Source organism: Corvus hawaiiensis, chromosome 16 (assembly GCF_020740725.1).
Source record: "Corvus hawaiiensis isolate bCorHaw1 chromosome 16, bCorHaw1.pri.cur, whole genome shotgun sequence".
Taxonomy (NCBI): domain Eukaryota; kingdom Metazoa; phylum Chordata; class Aves; order Passeriformes; family Corvidae; genus Corvus; species Corvus hawaiiensis.
The window spans coordinates 16,213,762-16,229,437 of NC_063228.1; the positions used below are offsets into that span (position 1 = coordinate 16,213,762).

Sequence of the window (15,676 nt, forward strand, 5' to 3'; positions counted from 1 at the left end):
CACGTGAGCACTCCCAGCTCTCCCAGCCTGGCTCCAGAGCAGAAGGGCTCCAGCCCTTGGGCATCTCCGTGGCCTCCTCTGGACTGGCTCCAGCAGCTCCACATCCTTCTGCTGTTGGGACTCCAGAGGCAGCTCTGCAAGTGGGAATTCACCGGAGTGGAGCAGAGGCTGCCCACGCAGCCGGGGACGCAGCCAGGATGCAGTTGGCTTTCTGGGAGCGCATCCATTCGTCCGTCCATCCACCCACCCCCCCTCGGGAAAAGAGCCGGGAAAAGCCAGAGCGGGATCTCCTGGGACACGGGGACGAGCGAACTCGCTTTCGGAACGGAGCCCGTGAGCCGCTCCCCGTTCACCGCCTCCTCCTCCCGTTCCTCCCCCGCCCCGCCCTCCCGGACCGGCCCCGTCGGCGGCGGCGAGCGGCGGTGAGTGCGCGGCCGGTGGGGTCGAGCGACCTCCGGGGGCTTGTCCCGTCCCCTCCCTGTCCCCATTCCTCTCATCCCCTTCGGCAGCTGCCCCCTCCTCTCGAGAGTCCCGCCCCTGCCCTTCCAGCTTGCCCAGCTGTGGGGGATTTGTGTATTTTTTATCCTGCTGTTTCTCCCATTCCTGGTGGGTTTTCTTCCGTCCCACGCCCGCCCCTGGACAGGAGCACAACCTGTGTGTTCCTCCTCTTTTCCTCCTACCTTTACCTGAAATAGCGAGAGGTGGTGGAAATTTGGCACCTCGTGGGTGTGGATTTGGGGAGACAATCTGGTCCAGTTCCTTTTCCTTTGAAGACTGGGCAGGAGCAAGAGCCTGCCAGAGGGGGACGTTGATGGTGATTTTGGGCATGAACTGCGCCTGGAAGGGAGAACAGCGCTGGGCTGGGTCCGTAGGGGAGGCAGAAGGTGTGTGGTGGGGAGGCAGAAGGTGTGTGGTGGGGGGGGGGGGGGCTTCCCCACCCTCTGTGGTCTGAGAGCGGCCGCGCACGGGGCTGTGGGGCCCTCCAAGGCACGGGGGGCCCCTCTCCGTCAGGGCCTGCTCTTTGTGGAATTGCTGTCAGCTTCATTCTCTGGAGTTACTGCTGATTCCTCACGTCGGTGAGCAAACACCAGCCCTGGCATCAGCTCAGGTGGCCGTGGCAATGGGGCCACAGGCTCGCTCACCAGCCTGGGCGTTTGCAGCCACAGCTGAAGGATGTGATGCTGTGTCCCACTGCAGTTGGCACTCACCTAGAAAAGATCACAAGCGTCCACGCCTTGGGGCTGCTGTGGTCAGCAGCCCTGATTTTAAGCAGCTGGAGGGTTGGGTGCATTCATGATCTGTCCTGCTCACATGGATGTGGCCCTGGAGCACAGGAAGGCAGCAGGTCCTTACTGTGCTGGTACCATTGCATGGGCTGGAACCCTCCCCAGGTTTGATCTCTACTGGCCAAGGGCTCCAGGAAGGTCACCAAAACTCAGCAGGTGATGATATGGATGTTTGGGGGAAAAGCTCTGGAAATGGGAAAACAAATCTCACTATTTTCCCAAACATCTTAAATTGCTGGTTCATCCCTACTGCATATTCTACAGCCTCTGCATCTGCAGGAGCTGCAGCTGGGTTGGTTGGTGTGGGGGTCAGTGGACCTGCTCTGCCATGTGTGTGACAGGAATCCACCTGTACTCTCTTTCCCTGTTGGAACCTTGATGAAGAAGATGGTTACTATCATCTTTGTGCCATTTTGTGTTAATTTCCATGGAATAAATTGGACTCAGGGAAATAACTGTTAACACTGACACCTGAAATTTCCATTGTTCACCCAAGTCTCAGGATGCTGAACACTGCAGACTTCTGGGTTTGCCCCATTGCACAAACCTCTGAAGAAACACGGAGGGGAAATTATGGGGCTTTAAGGCTGTTAAATGTCACTGGTGTGTTTCTATGTTTCCTAACACAATTCTTCTTTCTTCCCACATCCTCCCCCCAGATTTAAAGGACCTGAGCTGGAAATCTCTTGTTCAAGCCATACCCTTCAGATTTGTGTGGGATTGATGTTTTGTTTGGCAAACCTGAACTCCATGAAGAAGGGTGCCTGCCTCTGCCAGTGCCTCTGCCAGTGCCTCTGCCAGTGAGCACCCAGGTCAGAGGCTGCACATTCCTGTCCTGCACAGCCTGTGGTAGCTTCCTCCTGTGCCCTGTTTGTGGCTGAGAGGAGGACAGGCTCTCTCTCTAGACTTGAACTGTAACAAAAATCCCAGCCTTCACCATGGGAGATACCTGGCACATTGGATTCATGGTACTTGTGTACTTCTGCTTTCCCAAGGGTGCTGCTCAAAATCTTATAAAACCTGCCAGGGACCAGGAAACCGAGCACACCCTCCTGATCAACGAAGTCAATGCTGATAGCCCAGGAGTGGACACTGCTGAGTTTGTGGAGCTCTATCACACCAGTGGGCAAACAGCCCGCCTGGATGGCTACTACCTGGTCTTGTACAACGGCAACGGGAACCGAGCGTACAAGGTGCTGAACCTCCAGGGCAAAGTCACCAACAGCCAAGGGCTCTTTCTCATTGGCTCCTCTTCCCTGAACCCTGCCCTGGTGATCCCTAGGAACACCATCCAGAACGGCCCTGATGCCATTGCTCTCTACTATGGAAAAGGGAACTACAAAGAGGGCATGAGCGTCACGAGCTATGGACTGGTAGATGCCCTGGTCCATAAGACTAAGAAGACAGACAGAGCAGACACTCTGGTCAGGGTGCTGACCCCTGGCAGAGAGGCTTTCCTGGAGGACCCCACCTTCAGGGCTGTGGATGAGTCAATAGAGAGGTGCCGTGGGGCAGATTCTCAGTGGATCTTCCAAGTGGCGGTGCCCACGCCAGGCAGGGAGAACCACTGCATCCTGACTCCTGAGCTGAACTCATCTGCTGTCCTGATCAGTGAGGTCCTTCCTGCTGCTTCTTCTGGCGAGTTTGAGTTCATAGAGCTCCAGGGTCCCCACTCCACCGTGCTGAGGGACATTGTCCTGGTACTGATTGATGGTCGGACCAAAGACATGTATTTCACTATGGATGTCTGTGGCCAAACCTCCCCAGACGGGCTCCTCCTGATCGGCCCAGCACACAGCAGAGCCCCAGGTAAGGACCGTGTGTGGGTGACGAGCTCAGGGCTGGAGGAGCGATCAGCCAGGCTCGGGGCTGGGGGATGCTGTTGAGTTTATTGTTGCTTGGCGTTCTGAGAGAGCCGTGAAAATGTGACTCAGAACTCAGTGACAAATAAAAAAGCAAATTAAATGTTAGAAATTATTGAAAAAGTAATTATATAAAGCAAAGTGAATATCAGAAATTATTAGGAGAAGAGGAAAGAGCAGAGGACATCTTTTATGCCTCTGTACAAATTCATGGTTTGCTTGGATGTTTAACTGTGCCTTGTGTGGTTCAATACATCAGTCTCAAAAGGATGTATTGGAGGCATTCAGTCAGGTCAGCTAGGATGGGAAGTGCTGTGGAAATGCTTCCCCAGAAGAAATAACTTAGAAAAGGGAAAGCTGAGGAGTGCCCTGGCAGAGGTTTCAGAGATGTGAGCAGCCCTAAGGAAGAGAACAGGGCTTGATTGCTTACCCTTCCTCCTGGTGCAAGAGCTAAGGGGCAGCAAAAGGAGGCACTTTCAGGGCAAACAAGAGGAGGTGGTGTGGCAGTGGTAGACCTGCAGAGCCCCAGGTTAGGCACCTGATGGAGGTCCCAAGCCCATGTTTTCTTTGCTTCTTGGGAAGACACAGTTCTGCTCCCAGCCCTGCAGCCACCCTGCCACCACCCCTGGTTGTGTTACATCTCCTGGAAGTGTCCCCCTTCTCTGTGTGGAACATGGTGGTCACCCACAGCAAATATACACACTCTCCTAGAAGAACCACAAGGGCTTTGCTTCCATGGCACCAGCTGCAAGCACAGGTCACACGTGTGCCAGCTGTGTGTAGCTGCCCTCTGAACTTCCTCCCAGTGCTCTCAATTTCTTCCAGGCCACCAGAGAAGGAAGAAATATTTCATTATTTTGGGCACCTCAAAAGAAGGTGCTGAGGATGCTGACTCTGCAGATGTCTTGTGTAACTCACTGACTCATGATTTCTGGGAGTACAGTCATCCTGTACAAAGCTGGTTCCCATTAAAGTACTTCGACAACTTAAAACTTCTTTAAACAGTTGAACTCCTTACAATTCAAACGGCACCAAATATTATTCCACCACATGTAAAAGAGCTGATTGTCCACTTCGACTCTGTTTTTTCCCCAGGAAAGGCGCTGTAATTTTCCCTCTCAGTTGAGCTGTGAGCAGTAAACAACCAAGGGGGTCAAGGAAAGCAATGTGAAAACACAACCAGTTTTCAGACTAACAAGGAAATTTGTAAGGATTGTGTTTAACTCTCCTCAAGACTCATACTAGTCAAGGAGGTGACTGCGGATAGGCTTTGACTTTTTTTCTGATGAGGCTTTGTTAAGATGTCTCAAGCAGTTTGGGGAAGGTTTTTCTTCATTCCACCCAATGACACTGTGTGATTGTATTTTAATGATTTTAAAAGGCATTTTTATAGTGACTCCATGCTGAGCACTCTGTGAGAAGCTGATTTAATTTGATCACTTCAGATTTGGGACAGAAACTCGTAAAAAGGCCCCAGCTTCTAGTCCTGTCTTTGAACAGCTTGTCTGCCTCATACTGAGAGAACTTAAAGCTGTGAGAGCACTGGAGTAAAAGTCCTCCCTTGACAGATGCCAGTGTGGAAACTTTTGACTGAATCCCTGAATGGTTTGGGTTGGGAGGGACCTTAAAGCTCATCTTGTCCCATCCCTCTGCTATAGGAACACCTTCCAACCTGGCCTTGGACACTTCCAGGGATGGGGCAGCCACAGCTTCCCTAGGCAGGGGTACATCAGGACTGAGGCACAGGGCTGTCCCTTGGTATGCAAGTGTCTGTAGGCACTTCTCAAAGAGTAACCACTTCTCCTTACCCTTCTGCCTTTCCTGCAATTCCTTCTTTAATGTTTGTTCCCTGGAGCCATTTATAGAGCCAGAAGTACTGAAATACCAGAAGCCTGTTTCTGAATGCCCTCAGCAGTTCCTCCTGGAGAAACAGCTTGTGAAGGGAACAGTAAATAGAAGGAAAGAAATTAGGAAGCTCGTAAAATTGCAAAACTCCACCAAACCTCCGCCTTAATTCTGTGTGCTGGTGTCCTGGGCCTTGGCTGTATGTGTGTGTAGTTTGTGTTTTTACAAACCACGGACTGTTAAATGCTAGAGTAAAATGTAAATTCTTAAATACTGTTGTGTACTAACTGCTACCTGAAAGGTTAGTCGGGTGTGCAGATCTCTTTTAGAATTAAAAATTAATGTTACTGTAGACAAGGCCCCATCAGTGCTGGCTTCCCAGGATGCCTGTTGACACGTGGATCAGCGCTCTGCTCGCAGAACCAGAACAGCAGGATGAACTCTGCTCAGATTTCCCCCTCCAGCCTCCTCCACATCGTGGAACTGGCCATGAATGGGGAAATTCAGGCTGAGTGAACATGAGAAGTGTTTGTGAGCAGAAAGATGGGGCAGCAGATGCCAAATTTGTACTAACCAGACAATCCCAGCCACCTTCTGAGTCCTTGTGTGCTGCTCTCCAGATGATGAGTATTGAGATGTTGGTGAGTATTGCCCAGATGTTGCTTACATGCCCTCGTTGTTCCTTCCCTCGGTGTGCAGTGGACCTTCCGTTCCCAGAGAACACCACCCGTCCTGTCCTCAGAGCTGGCCCAAATGCCATTGCCCTCTACAGAGGCCACAGCAGCAGTTTTGTCCCAGGGAAAACGCTGCTGGAGACCGGCCTGCTGGATGCCTTTGTGTACACGAGCAGTGAGGAACCGGACCCGGAGCTGCTGCAGACCCTGACCCCTGGCAGACCTGCCTTCCTGGGAAAGCGGTGAGAGGCTTGCTGGGCAGGGCTGGGAGGACAGTTGGACACTAGAGTTGCTCCTGCCGGGTGGGCTCACTGCAGCCTTGTGCCCCAAACCCTGATAGGACTGGGAGACAAGTGCCACCTCCAGATCAGGGTCTCCTCGTGGCAATATTGAGTCCCAGCCTCACCTAAGGCTGTAGATATTCCCCTCTCCACATGGGTCCTGGTGCAGCTGCAGAATGAAGCACTTGAGGAGGAATTTCCTGATCAGATGATTGCTGGTTGTAACATTAATATTTTATTGTTTATGAAAGTGTAATGGCCAATTTAATAAATTCTCCAGTACTGCTTTCAATTAGAAAAGGTTTTTCTTAGCTTCAGGATGGAATTTCAGGTCAAAATGAGGGTGATAAAGGGACTTTAGCATTGCTTGCCTGACCCAAGAGGAAATCCCTGTTTCATCCAGACCAAGGACTGGAAGCAGGATTACTGTTCATTCTGGGTTCACTCGCTTTCTTTTTTAGTTTTGGGTTCGTTTTTGTCTTTGTGGGTTAGGAGAAATGTTAGAATCCTCAGACTTTTGTGAGATGTGAGAACAGTTCCCTTCTCATTTTAGGCATGTTCTAGTAATGGGAGGAAGAGGACACAGTGGGCAGAGGGCAGTGGAGCGGTGAAGGAGCAGAGGCAGCGAGGGGCCAAGTGCCTGAAGATGGCGTGAGGAGTGTTAGAGACAGGCAGTAAGCAAAAAACCATCTGGGCACACTCTTGCCTGTCGTTTGCATGGCCAAGCATCAGACCTGACCTCTGGGTGTAACTGTCCATACCAAGGTCCTGGCTCAGTGGCTGGAGGAGATTCACCCTTTCTGGATGGGCCTGTGAAAACACGATTTGAGACTAAAGTGTGATCAACCACATCAGGAGAGGGTGTAGCCCACAGCCACATCAGGGTCACCACTCATTCACAGCACATTCCTATTCCTTCCTTTCTCCCACTTGCTCCCACATCTGAGACTCGATTGGCCCTGGTCCCAGGGGAGGTTGTCTCCTTCCCCAGGGAGCTCTGAGCAGCTCTGCTCTGTGCAGCTCCTCACGGTGGGACTTCACAGAATCACAGAAGAGTTGGGGTTGGGTGGGACTTTTAAAGGTCACCTAGTCCAGCCTCTGACCATCATCTTTGCCTTTGAGTTGAGGGCTCTTGCTCAAGCATTTCATTCTCAGGTGCTGCCTTTTCAGCTTTTCCAGCAGCACGCACTGCTCTTCCCCGTAGTGCCAGGCTGAGCACAAGTGTGTCTGCACCACCTTACCTGTCTTCAGACCAGTAAAAATGCAGCCCATGCTAGAAGAGAAAGGGTTGTATGAAGCTCATGCTCTCTCTCTCAGGTTTTTATTGAACTGTTGGGGTTTTTTCTGTGAGACAAGGAGGTACTGGTGAGGATGGGATGTATCTCCAAACCCTGTGAAAGGAGAAGACTTCAAACACAGTTTCACTCTCTGGTGGAGGCATGTGTGACTGGTGGGTGAAGAGCACTCATGTCCCCAGCTGGCAGGTCATGTTTTCTGTCATCTACCTGTTTTTCTCTTGCAGACATCAGCCAGGAAATGTGTCTATGAGCCAGTGCAGCTGCTGCTCTGTGACCCGGGACTCCACATCCTTCATCTTCAGCAGGCCCACCCCTGGCACGTTCAATGACTGCCCCAACAAACACTTCAGCCAGGCTCTCTCCTTCTGCCTCCATGTAGCAGGTGGGCATTGGTTGCTATTGCAGGACCTCCTGAGGGCCAGAGCATGTGCACAAAGCCAGGGTGACCACCCAGAGTCCTGCTGGGTTGTGTGAACTAACCCCAAAGGAAGCAAAACCAGGACACCTGACAGTTGCCTGCAAAAATTTCATGGCAGCCCATGCCAAGCTGAGCTTCCTCAGTCTCCCCTCCCACCTCCAACTGACTGGGTGAAGAGAAGCTTTTGGGGTCCTCTGGATGATAAGCAGGAGTGGAGCTGCACCCATCCCAGATGAGCTGTATCCCTTGACCAAGGTGGCACTGGCCAGGTAACAGTGGGCTCTTTGTTTCCTAGATTGCCAGGAGTGGCTCCTGAAGCAGGAAGAGATTCTCCTGACTCTAGTCCAGGCCCTCGATGCATCCAGCAGTGTTGGAGTCTCTGCTGCCTACTTCAGAGGTGAGCTGGGCAGGAGCAGAGCAGTCTAGGGACCTCCAGTGGATAATGCCCACCTGGTCCTGATCTTCAGCCCAGTGTTCCCTCTCACATTGTGTCCTCCTAGCTTGGATCCAGCTAATTTGATCTTGGTGCTGATGACAGAGATGTCCAGGGTTGGGCACAGCATGGTGCTGTTCCTCCACATTCTGCAGAGCATCTCATCCCCAGCTCCCTCAGCACATAGACCACCAGCTGCTCTGGCCTGGGGCATTGGCAGCCACAGAGGTGGCAGTAGGACTGACATCTCCACTGGGAATTTGTTGTCTACTTGTCTTTCTGATCCATATGATCCTGCCCATGGCACGAGGATTGGAACTATATGGTCTTTAAGGTCCTTTCCAACCCAAACCATTCCATGGTTCTGTGATTCTAAGTCATCTTCGTGGCCTCCTCTGGACTTGCTCCAGCAGATCCATGTCCTTCCTGTGCTGATGATCCCAGAGCTGGACACAGGCTTGGTCCCAGGGTGCCCCTTGGCACAGGCAGAACTCCCAGTGCTGTGTTGATGGGATGAGCTGCCCCAAGTCAGTCTGACCATGAGGACAGTTCTGGTAGAGATGAGCTGGTGAGCTCTGGGTCTCTCCCAGGAGAAAGTGGGTCTTTGGTGGCTTGGGGAAACTGAGGCAGTTCTCTGCTTGCCTCTGCAGAGCCAAAAGCAGCCTGCCAGGACCTGGGGCTTGTGTTCACCGCTCTGCTGACTGCCAGGTCAGAGGAGCAGCTGAGCAGCATTCTGCTGGCCTTCAGTACCTTCCTGGAGACACCCAGAGTTGTGAGCTTTGGTGGAAGGAACATCACAACAGGAAGGTCCTGCCTCAGGGATATGAATGTGCCTCCAGGTACTGGTGATCATTTTTGCAGGATGGGGGATACTGTGTGTTTGAGGGTGGACATGTGGATCTGGCTCTCCTAGAAGAGGGAAATATCCTTCCTTCCCTTTCCCCAACCTGGCAAAAATCTCTTCCAATTCCATCACGTCCTGCTACTAGAGCCCATATTGCTCAATGGCTGGACTAACAGCAAGCTCTGTTGTTACAGCTGGTGTTAACCAGTGTGTTGCCTGGACTCCTCTTCTAAGGGCTATAAAGGACATGGATGATAAAAGTGTGAACCAACATCCTCAGTCCTCTGCTAAATTTTGTCTTATTCCAGCAAAATACCATGCAACATTGTGTTGTTTCCTTGGAGCTCAGTGCTTAGGCCCATATTTGGGACATTTTTGCTTTCCAGGGGTCCCATCAGAGATACCCGAAGGGACTCCAGTGCCTTCTGTGCAAGTGGCCAAGCTACTCATCAATGAGGTGAACGCAGACAACCCCGGGGGAAGAGAGGATGCAGAGTACATTGAACTTTTCTACACTGGACAGACACGCTTCAACCTCCAGGGATACTGGCTGGTCCTCTACAATGGGAAAAACAGCCGGGCCTACCGGGTGCTGGATCTGTCTGGACACCACACAGATAATCTGGGTTACTTCTTGGTGGGGAGCAGCAGCATGAGCCCAGCACCCATGATCAGACTGCCCCCCAACACCATTCAGAATGGGGCAGATGCTGTGGCTCTCTACCAGAGCAGCACGGCGCTGTACGCAGAGGGCATGGCCGTGACGGCGCGGGGGCTGCTGGATGCCGTGGTGTACTCATCCCGAGTGCCAGAGAAGGCAGAGCAGCTGCTCAGAGTGCTGCTGCCAGGGCAGAGCATCCTCTACGAGAACGACTCTCACAGCACCCAGGATGAGTCTCTGAGCCGCTGCCACAGCCTGAGCACAAAACTCCAGAGCAGCTTCCAGGTGGGAAGATGTCCTTTCTCCCTCCAGTCACCAGGAGGGCAAATGTCTGTTCTCCTTCCACAGTGATCATGTTTTAGTGTGTCCTTTATTCAGGAGAACAGTGTTTTCTGGTGTGCCACATCGACCTCCTGCCATCTGCTGATGCTCCCACCAGCCCACCCTCACCTCCCTGCCCTGTTCACATGCCTGTTGGTCGGGTACCAGCTCCCTTTTGGGCAGCATCCTGGACTCTCAGGTTACCCTGAGCCAGGTGTGGAGTCACCTTCTCTTTAGTGCCACCGCCAGTGTGTGTGTAATAGCATATCAGGTCCCTAAAACCCAGCTTGCTGCAGGGCTGATGTGTGAAGGATGTGCCTTGAGCACTGGTATGATTGATTTGTGTTAATTCGTCTGAGCTGCTTCTTTTTATTTCAAAATATCTAGTTTTAGACAGTGGCCTGAAGGAGTATAGTGGAGTGTGCCTGCTTGTCCTACACAAAGCTGGGTAAGGGAGGGCTTTGCTGCTCTGCTGCTGATGCCAGAGAGATGTCCAAAACTAAGGCAATAAAATTGTTCCAGATGTAGAAGAGGAGTGAGATGCATTGGTAGTGGTAATGGGCCCAAGGATGTGATGCCACAGACTGTAGACACAAATGTGGAAGTGCTTCCAACAGTAGAGAAAGAGAGGTGTTCCTAGTCCTGAGGATGGGACAAAGGTGATGGGGATGTGTGGTGATGGGACCCCACAGTCAGGACAATCCTTGAGCTGATAGTAAGTGAGGAGCAGTTGGTGTGAGACAGAATCACCATGTCCTGTACTGCCCCCAGCAAAATAAAGACATGGAACTGTTGGAACAAGTCCAGATGAGATCTCCACAGACATCCTCTGAGGGATGGAGCCCCTCTCCTATGAAGCCAGGCTGAGAGAGTTGAGGTTGTTCAGCCTGGAGAAGAGAAGGTTCTGGGGAGACCTTAGGGTCCCTTCCAGTGTCTAAAGGGCTCCAAGAAAACTGGAGAGGGACTTTGGGCAAGGTTTTGGAGTGACAGGACAAGGGGGGATGGCCTTAAGATGAAGGAGGGCAGATTTTGGTTGGGTATGAGGAAGAAATTCTTCCTTGTGAGAGTGGTGAGGCCCTGGCACAGGGTGCCCAGAGCAACTGTGGCTGCCCCAGCCCTGGCAGTGTCCAAGGCCAGGTTGGACGGGGCTTGGAGCAACCTGGGATAGTGGAAGGTGTCCTTGCCCACGTGGGACGAGATGGGCTTTAAGATCCCTTCCAACCCAAACCATTTTGTGATTTTGATTATACCCTCTTGTCTCACCAGAGAGCCTCAGGTGTTCAGGTGAACAAGAGGTAATGCTGTGAGCAGCTGTGTCTCCACCTGAATAAAACAGGAGTGTCAGTGGTGGCAACAGCTTTTGTGTCTCCCCATAGGTGACCATGGTGACACCTCTGGGGGAGAACTTCTGCAGCAGCTCCACGGTGCCAGGCGGCCCTGTCATCCGCATCAGTGAGCTGTGCCTGGCCAGTGGCGCTGCCCACATCCGCTTCGTGGAGCTGGAGGGGAAGCCTGGCACCAGCCTTGGAGGTCTCAGCTTGGTCTTCTTCTCAGGGAAGGAGGGGAAGGCACAAGCCAGCATCCCTTTGCAGGGCACTGTTGGAGCCACAGGGCTGTTGGTGTTTGTGCTGGATGGAGAACATGGGCACGGTAAGTCTGATGGAATGGACCTGGTATGGGTCTGTCTTCAAACACACGGGCAAGGGCTTGAGCAGCTTTGAGGAAACAGATGGAGAAGGGTGCACAACATGGAGAACAATTCTGCCTTGCCTTTCCTGTCCTTTGTTCCTGCTTCTTCTCTATTTGTTCTGCCTGGGCTGTTCTGTCATACTCCAGCTGAGAAGGTGATAAATCCTCCCCTGTGCCTCTGCCAAGCTCTCCATGCAGGAGAGTGGGAGGACCAAGAGTTCCTCCTGCTGGTACCAAGACAAGGGGATTTCAGGAGAAGCAGGTCCCACTAGGGCTGTGGGTTGTTCCCTCACATCATACTCACTGATGCTCACTGAACCCTGCAGTGGTACTGCCTCCTCCTGGTCCTCAGCTGGTGCTTTGTCAGCACATTCCTTTATCGTATTCACCTTGGCACATTCTTACTCATGTTCACCTTCATTTCTGTCTGGGCTGCATGAAGAGGACTGCATCTCAGAGGAACCTTGATCTTTTTGGAAACGTGTTCACAGCAAGCAGCTTCCTTGCAGCTTTATTTGGCCTCGGTCACAACCATTACTTTGTTTCTCGTTTCTGTTCTTGGAGTTCTCCTCGTTGCCAGCTTGTCCAGTCAGGCTCAAAGTTCAGCCTAATCTAGATGTTCATCTCATCTATTTCCCTGGCATTTCCAGATGGGACAAACCTGACCTTCAAGAACATCTCTGCTCCTAGTGAGGGCTCCAGCACTATTGCTTTGTACAGCACCAATGGGATTCCTGTTGGCAGGAAGGCAATGCCAGAGAACTTGGTGGATGCCTTGGTTTACACATGTGAGCCTGGCACAGCTGGAGGACACCTGGGCTTCCTTGGGCCAGCTTACACTGTGCCCTGCAAGGGTGACAGGTGAGGTTACTTCTCTAGGAAAGTTCCTGGTGTGAAGAGGGAGCAATAGGTTAATGAAATGCAGGGACAGGTATTGTGTAGCTTGGAAAACTCTATCCTGGAGGACAAACTCTTAGGTGTGGGAGTCTGCCTGTAATGAGGCAGCAATCTTACTCCTGCAGAAGCCAGTCAGAGCAAATAAGTTTGCTCTGGCCAAGCTCACGTATTCTCCAGCTGGAGGGGTAGGCTGGACCCATCTCTAGGATGGCTCTGTGAAAGCTGACTTCAGCTCCAGCCAACTCTCCATCATCCGCAGCAGCGCCAGGAACTGGGGCCCAGGGTGGGATTTGGAGGTGGGAAGAAAGGTGTGTGACATGTTGGTGAATCTTGACTCTTCTGGGGACAGGCCCATGTCCCTGAGCCGCTGTGGCAATGCCAGCACAGGACTGCAGTTTGCCCTCTCAGAGCCCTCTCCCGGAGCGCGGAACAGCTGTCCCCAGCACGCCTTCGCCACGGATCTCCACCTCTGCTTCCTCACACCCAGTGAGTGGAGTGGGGTGTCCCACCAGGCTGGGGTGGGAGGGCTGGGACAGGGGCTGACCTCAGCTTTCCATGGCATGGGAGAGGGGCTGCTGTGAAAGGTGCCAGAGAGAACTGGTACACACACCCATGTGTGGATGTGGTGCTGCCGTCCCAAGGGAACACCTGCACCTACAGCTTCAGCATGGGCTTGTATGGGCTTGGGACAGGGTGCCCAGAGCAGCTGTGGCTGCCCTGTCCCTGGAAGTGTCCAAGGCCAGGTTGGTTGGACAGGGCTTGGATGAACCTGGTCTAGTGGAAGGTGTCCCTGCCCATGCCAGTGGGTGGGATGAGATGAGCTTTAAAGTCCCTTCCAAGCCAAACCATTCTGTGATGATTCTATGATATGAAGGTGGCCACATATTTCATTTGTCTCTGCTCAGGCCGGGCTGAGCCCTGATCAGGATTTCTTTCTGCAGGGTTAGATTTGCAGCAATGGCAGAAACCCCCTGCTCCAGTCTCTCACGGTGGCAGGGACACAGTCAGGGAAACTGCCAGCAAACCCTCCCATCTCAGCTCATCTGTGGCAACAAATTCCTGTGTCTCAGTCCTGACCCAGAGTCAGCAAGGAAATGCACAGGGGTGTCCCCAGCCTCTGCAAAGGCCACACTTGGATTGGCTTGGGGGAGCCAAGATCTGGCAAAATGGAGATTTGTCTTCCATCCTCCTGATAGGGGCAAGAGTGGGCCCCTCGCTCCTCTCCCAGCATGAGAGCCTGCTCTGTACTGGCCCTTGTGGTGTGATGTGGGACATGCCCTTCCCCACAGCCCTAGGAGGCTGCCAAAGGAGCCAAACTGCTGTACAGTGGTAGAAGGCCAGAAGTAAAGACTCACCTGGCAGGAGAAGGCAAAGGAGAGTGGGAGGCAGAGGAGGGTGGGATGAAGCCAAGTCTTTTGGAAGGGGCACACAGCCAGGAGCTTACTAACAGTCCTGAACTGCACCCAGAAAAACCACATCTCCTCTTCCCCTAGACTGTTCCATGTGGACCCTGCACCACAGGAGGATGCTGGCAAGCTTGGGAAGGGTCTTGTTGAACTCTTTGGAGGAGGAGTGCTCCTGCAGTGTCTCCGACCTCTACCTGCAAGGTTGGTACCTGGCTCCTCGTGCCCAGTTCAAGTGCCCTCCTCCCTGTAATGCTCATCCACAGCTGCCTTATCAGGACAGGCCCTGCTCCAGCCCACCCTGCAGGCTGGCACTGGAGTGAGGGGACCTTGAGGAACAGTGGCAGGCACTGGGATTTCAGCAAGGGGAGCAGGAGAGAACCTGACCTGGTCTGTTCGTGAGGCCAAGCTGGAGGGCCCATGAGGAATGACAGTCTCTGCTGATCCTTCTGGTGTCTGCCAGACAAACCTAAACCCACTAAGCAGACAGCCCTGTGCAGTCCAGAGTACTCTGGTTCCTAACTCTTATATTTATTCAAAGTATCCAGACCAAATAGTCACTTCTGGAAGCCTTAGGGACTACAGCTTTTGAGGGATGGGAAGAAATGTCTCCTGGGTTTTGGCTGGTTTTGTAAGGAAGAGAAGACTTTGCTGCTGTGCTCTGTCTCCCTCACCCAAATGCCCTTTTGACTCGTGGAACAATTTCAGTCAATTCTGACCAGTGGGTAGAGGTACAAAGTGTAGTAAAAAAGTATTCTATTGGGTGGGATAACAACCTCAAGTCCCTTTTGTCATGAAAAGAAAAGTTGAGCATGTGCTCAGGTGACCTGTGATGCAGCACGGCAGCATGATTTCAGAGCAGTGGGGAGAGAAAGGTGAAGAGCATGGGAGCAGGAGGGCACAAAGTCATGGGAGCAATGTGATCCCTGACACCAGAGGGTTTCTGACCACCCAAAATGCACTGTTGTTTCTTGGCAGAGCTTAACCTGACATGTGTGGGCTCACTGGTGAAGGTCTGGGGCCAGGTGTGGGCTCAGCAGCCAGAGCAGGAGCAGTCCATCAAAACGTGGCTCCAGGGATTCCTGGCCAGCCCCCATCCCTTCTCCGTGGATGGGAGAGTTCTGAAAACCAGTCCTGAGTGTGTCACCCCCAAAAATGTGCCATTGGTATCACACAATGGTGGTAAGTAGGAGGGACTCTGCTACCAGCACAGTGAACAGGGCTGGGGCCATGGTCAGACCACGTCTCCACGAGAGGAGATGTGGGCAAGCCACTGGGCTTCAGTGGGGAGCCCCTTGCATTCAGAGCTGCTCACACAGCCAGGAAGCCCCGAGGCCCAATTGCTGGGAGCAGCTACTGGCACCCAGGCTGGAACTGTCCAGAGCTGGGGTGTCACAGGGTGGGCAGCAGGGAAAAAGAGTGGAAGGCTGGGACAGCCCAACCTGTTGTTGCCCAGAGAAGCTGTGGCTGCCCCATCCTGAAAGTGTTCCAGGCCAGGCTGGACAGGGCTTGGAGCAACGTGGGATAGTGGAAGGTGTCCCTGCCCATGGCAGGGGGTTGGACTAGATGGCCTTTAAAGGTTCCTTCCAACTCAACCCAACCCAACATGGCCCAATCCAACTCATTCTGTGACTCTGATTCTGTGACCTCCTAGCAGCCCCCTGTGCTGGGAAAGGTCATGGCTGTAATGCCTCTTCTCTGCCTTTGTTCCCTCAGCTTCCTTCCAGGGCTGGGAAATTGCCCTCTTTGTCATGGGATCTCTCC

At 52.8% G+C, this 15,676-nt stretch overlaps 1 protein-coding gene across 1 annotated transcript; it reads left to right on the plus strand.

The window, feature by feature from the left end:
- Positions 1-343: 343 nt before the first annotated feature.
- LOC125334427 lies at positions 344-15,666 on the plus strand (the record flags this gene model as incomplete). Its single annotated transcript, XM_048321245.1, has 13 exons — positions 344-422; positions 1,946-3,095; positions 5,693-5,909; positions 7,471-7,628; positions 7,960-8,061; positions 8,748-8,936; positions 9,328-9,887; positions 11,300-11,573; positions 12,263-12,473; positions 12,859-12,995; positions 14,003-14,116; positions 14,891-15,094; positions 15,629-15,666. Coding segments are annotated over exons 2-13 (3,075 nt in total), but the record flags the coding sequence as incomplete, so codon positions are not given.
- Between the last annotated feature and the right edge of the window lie 10 nt (positions 15,667-15,676).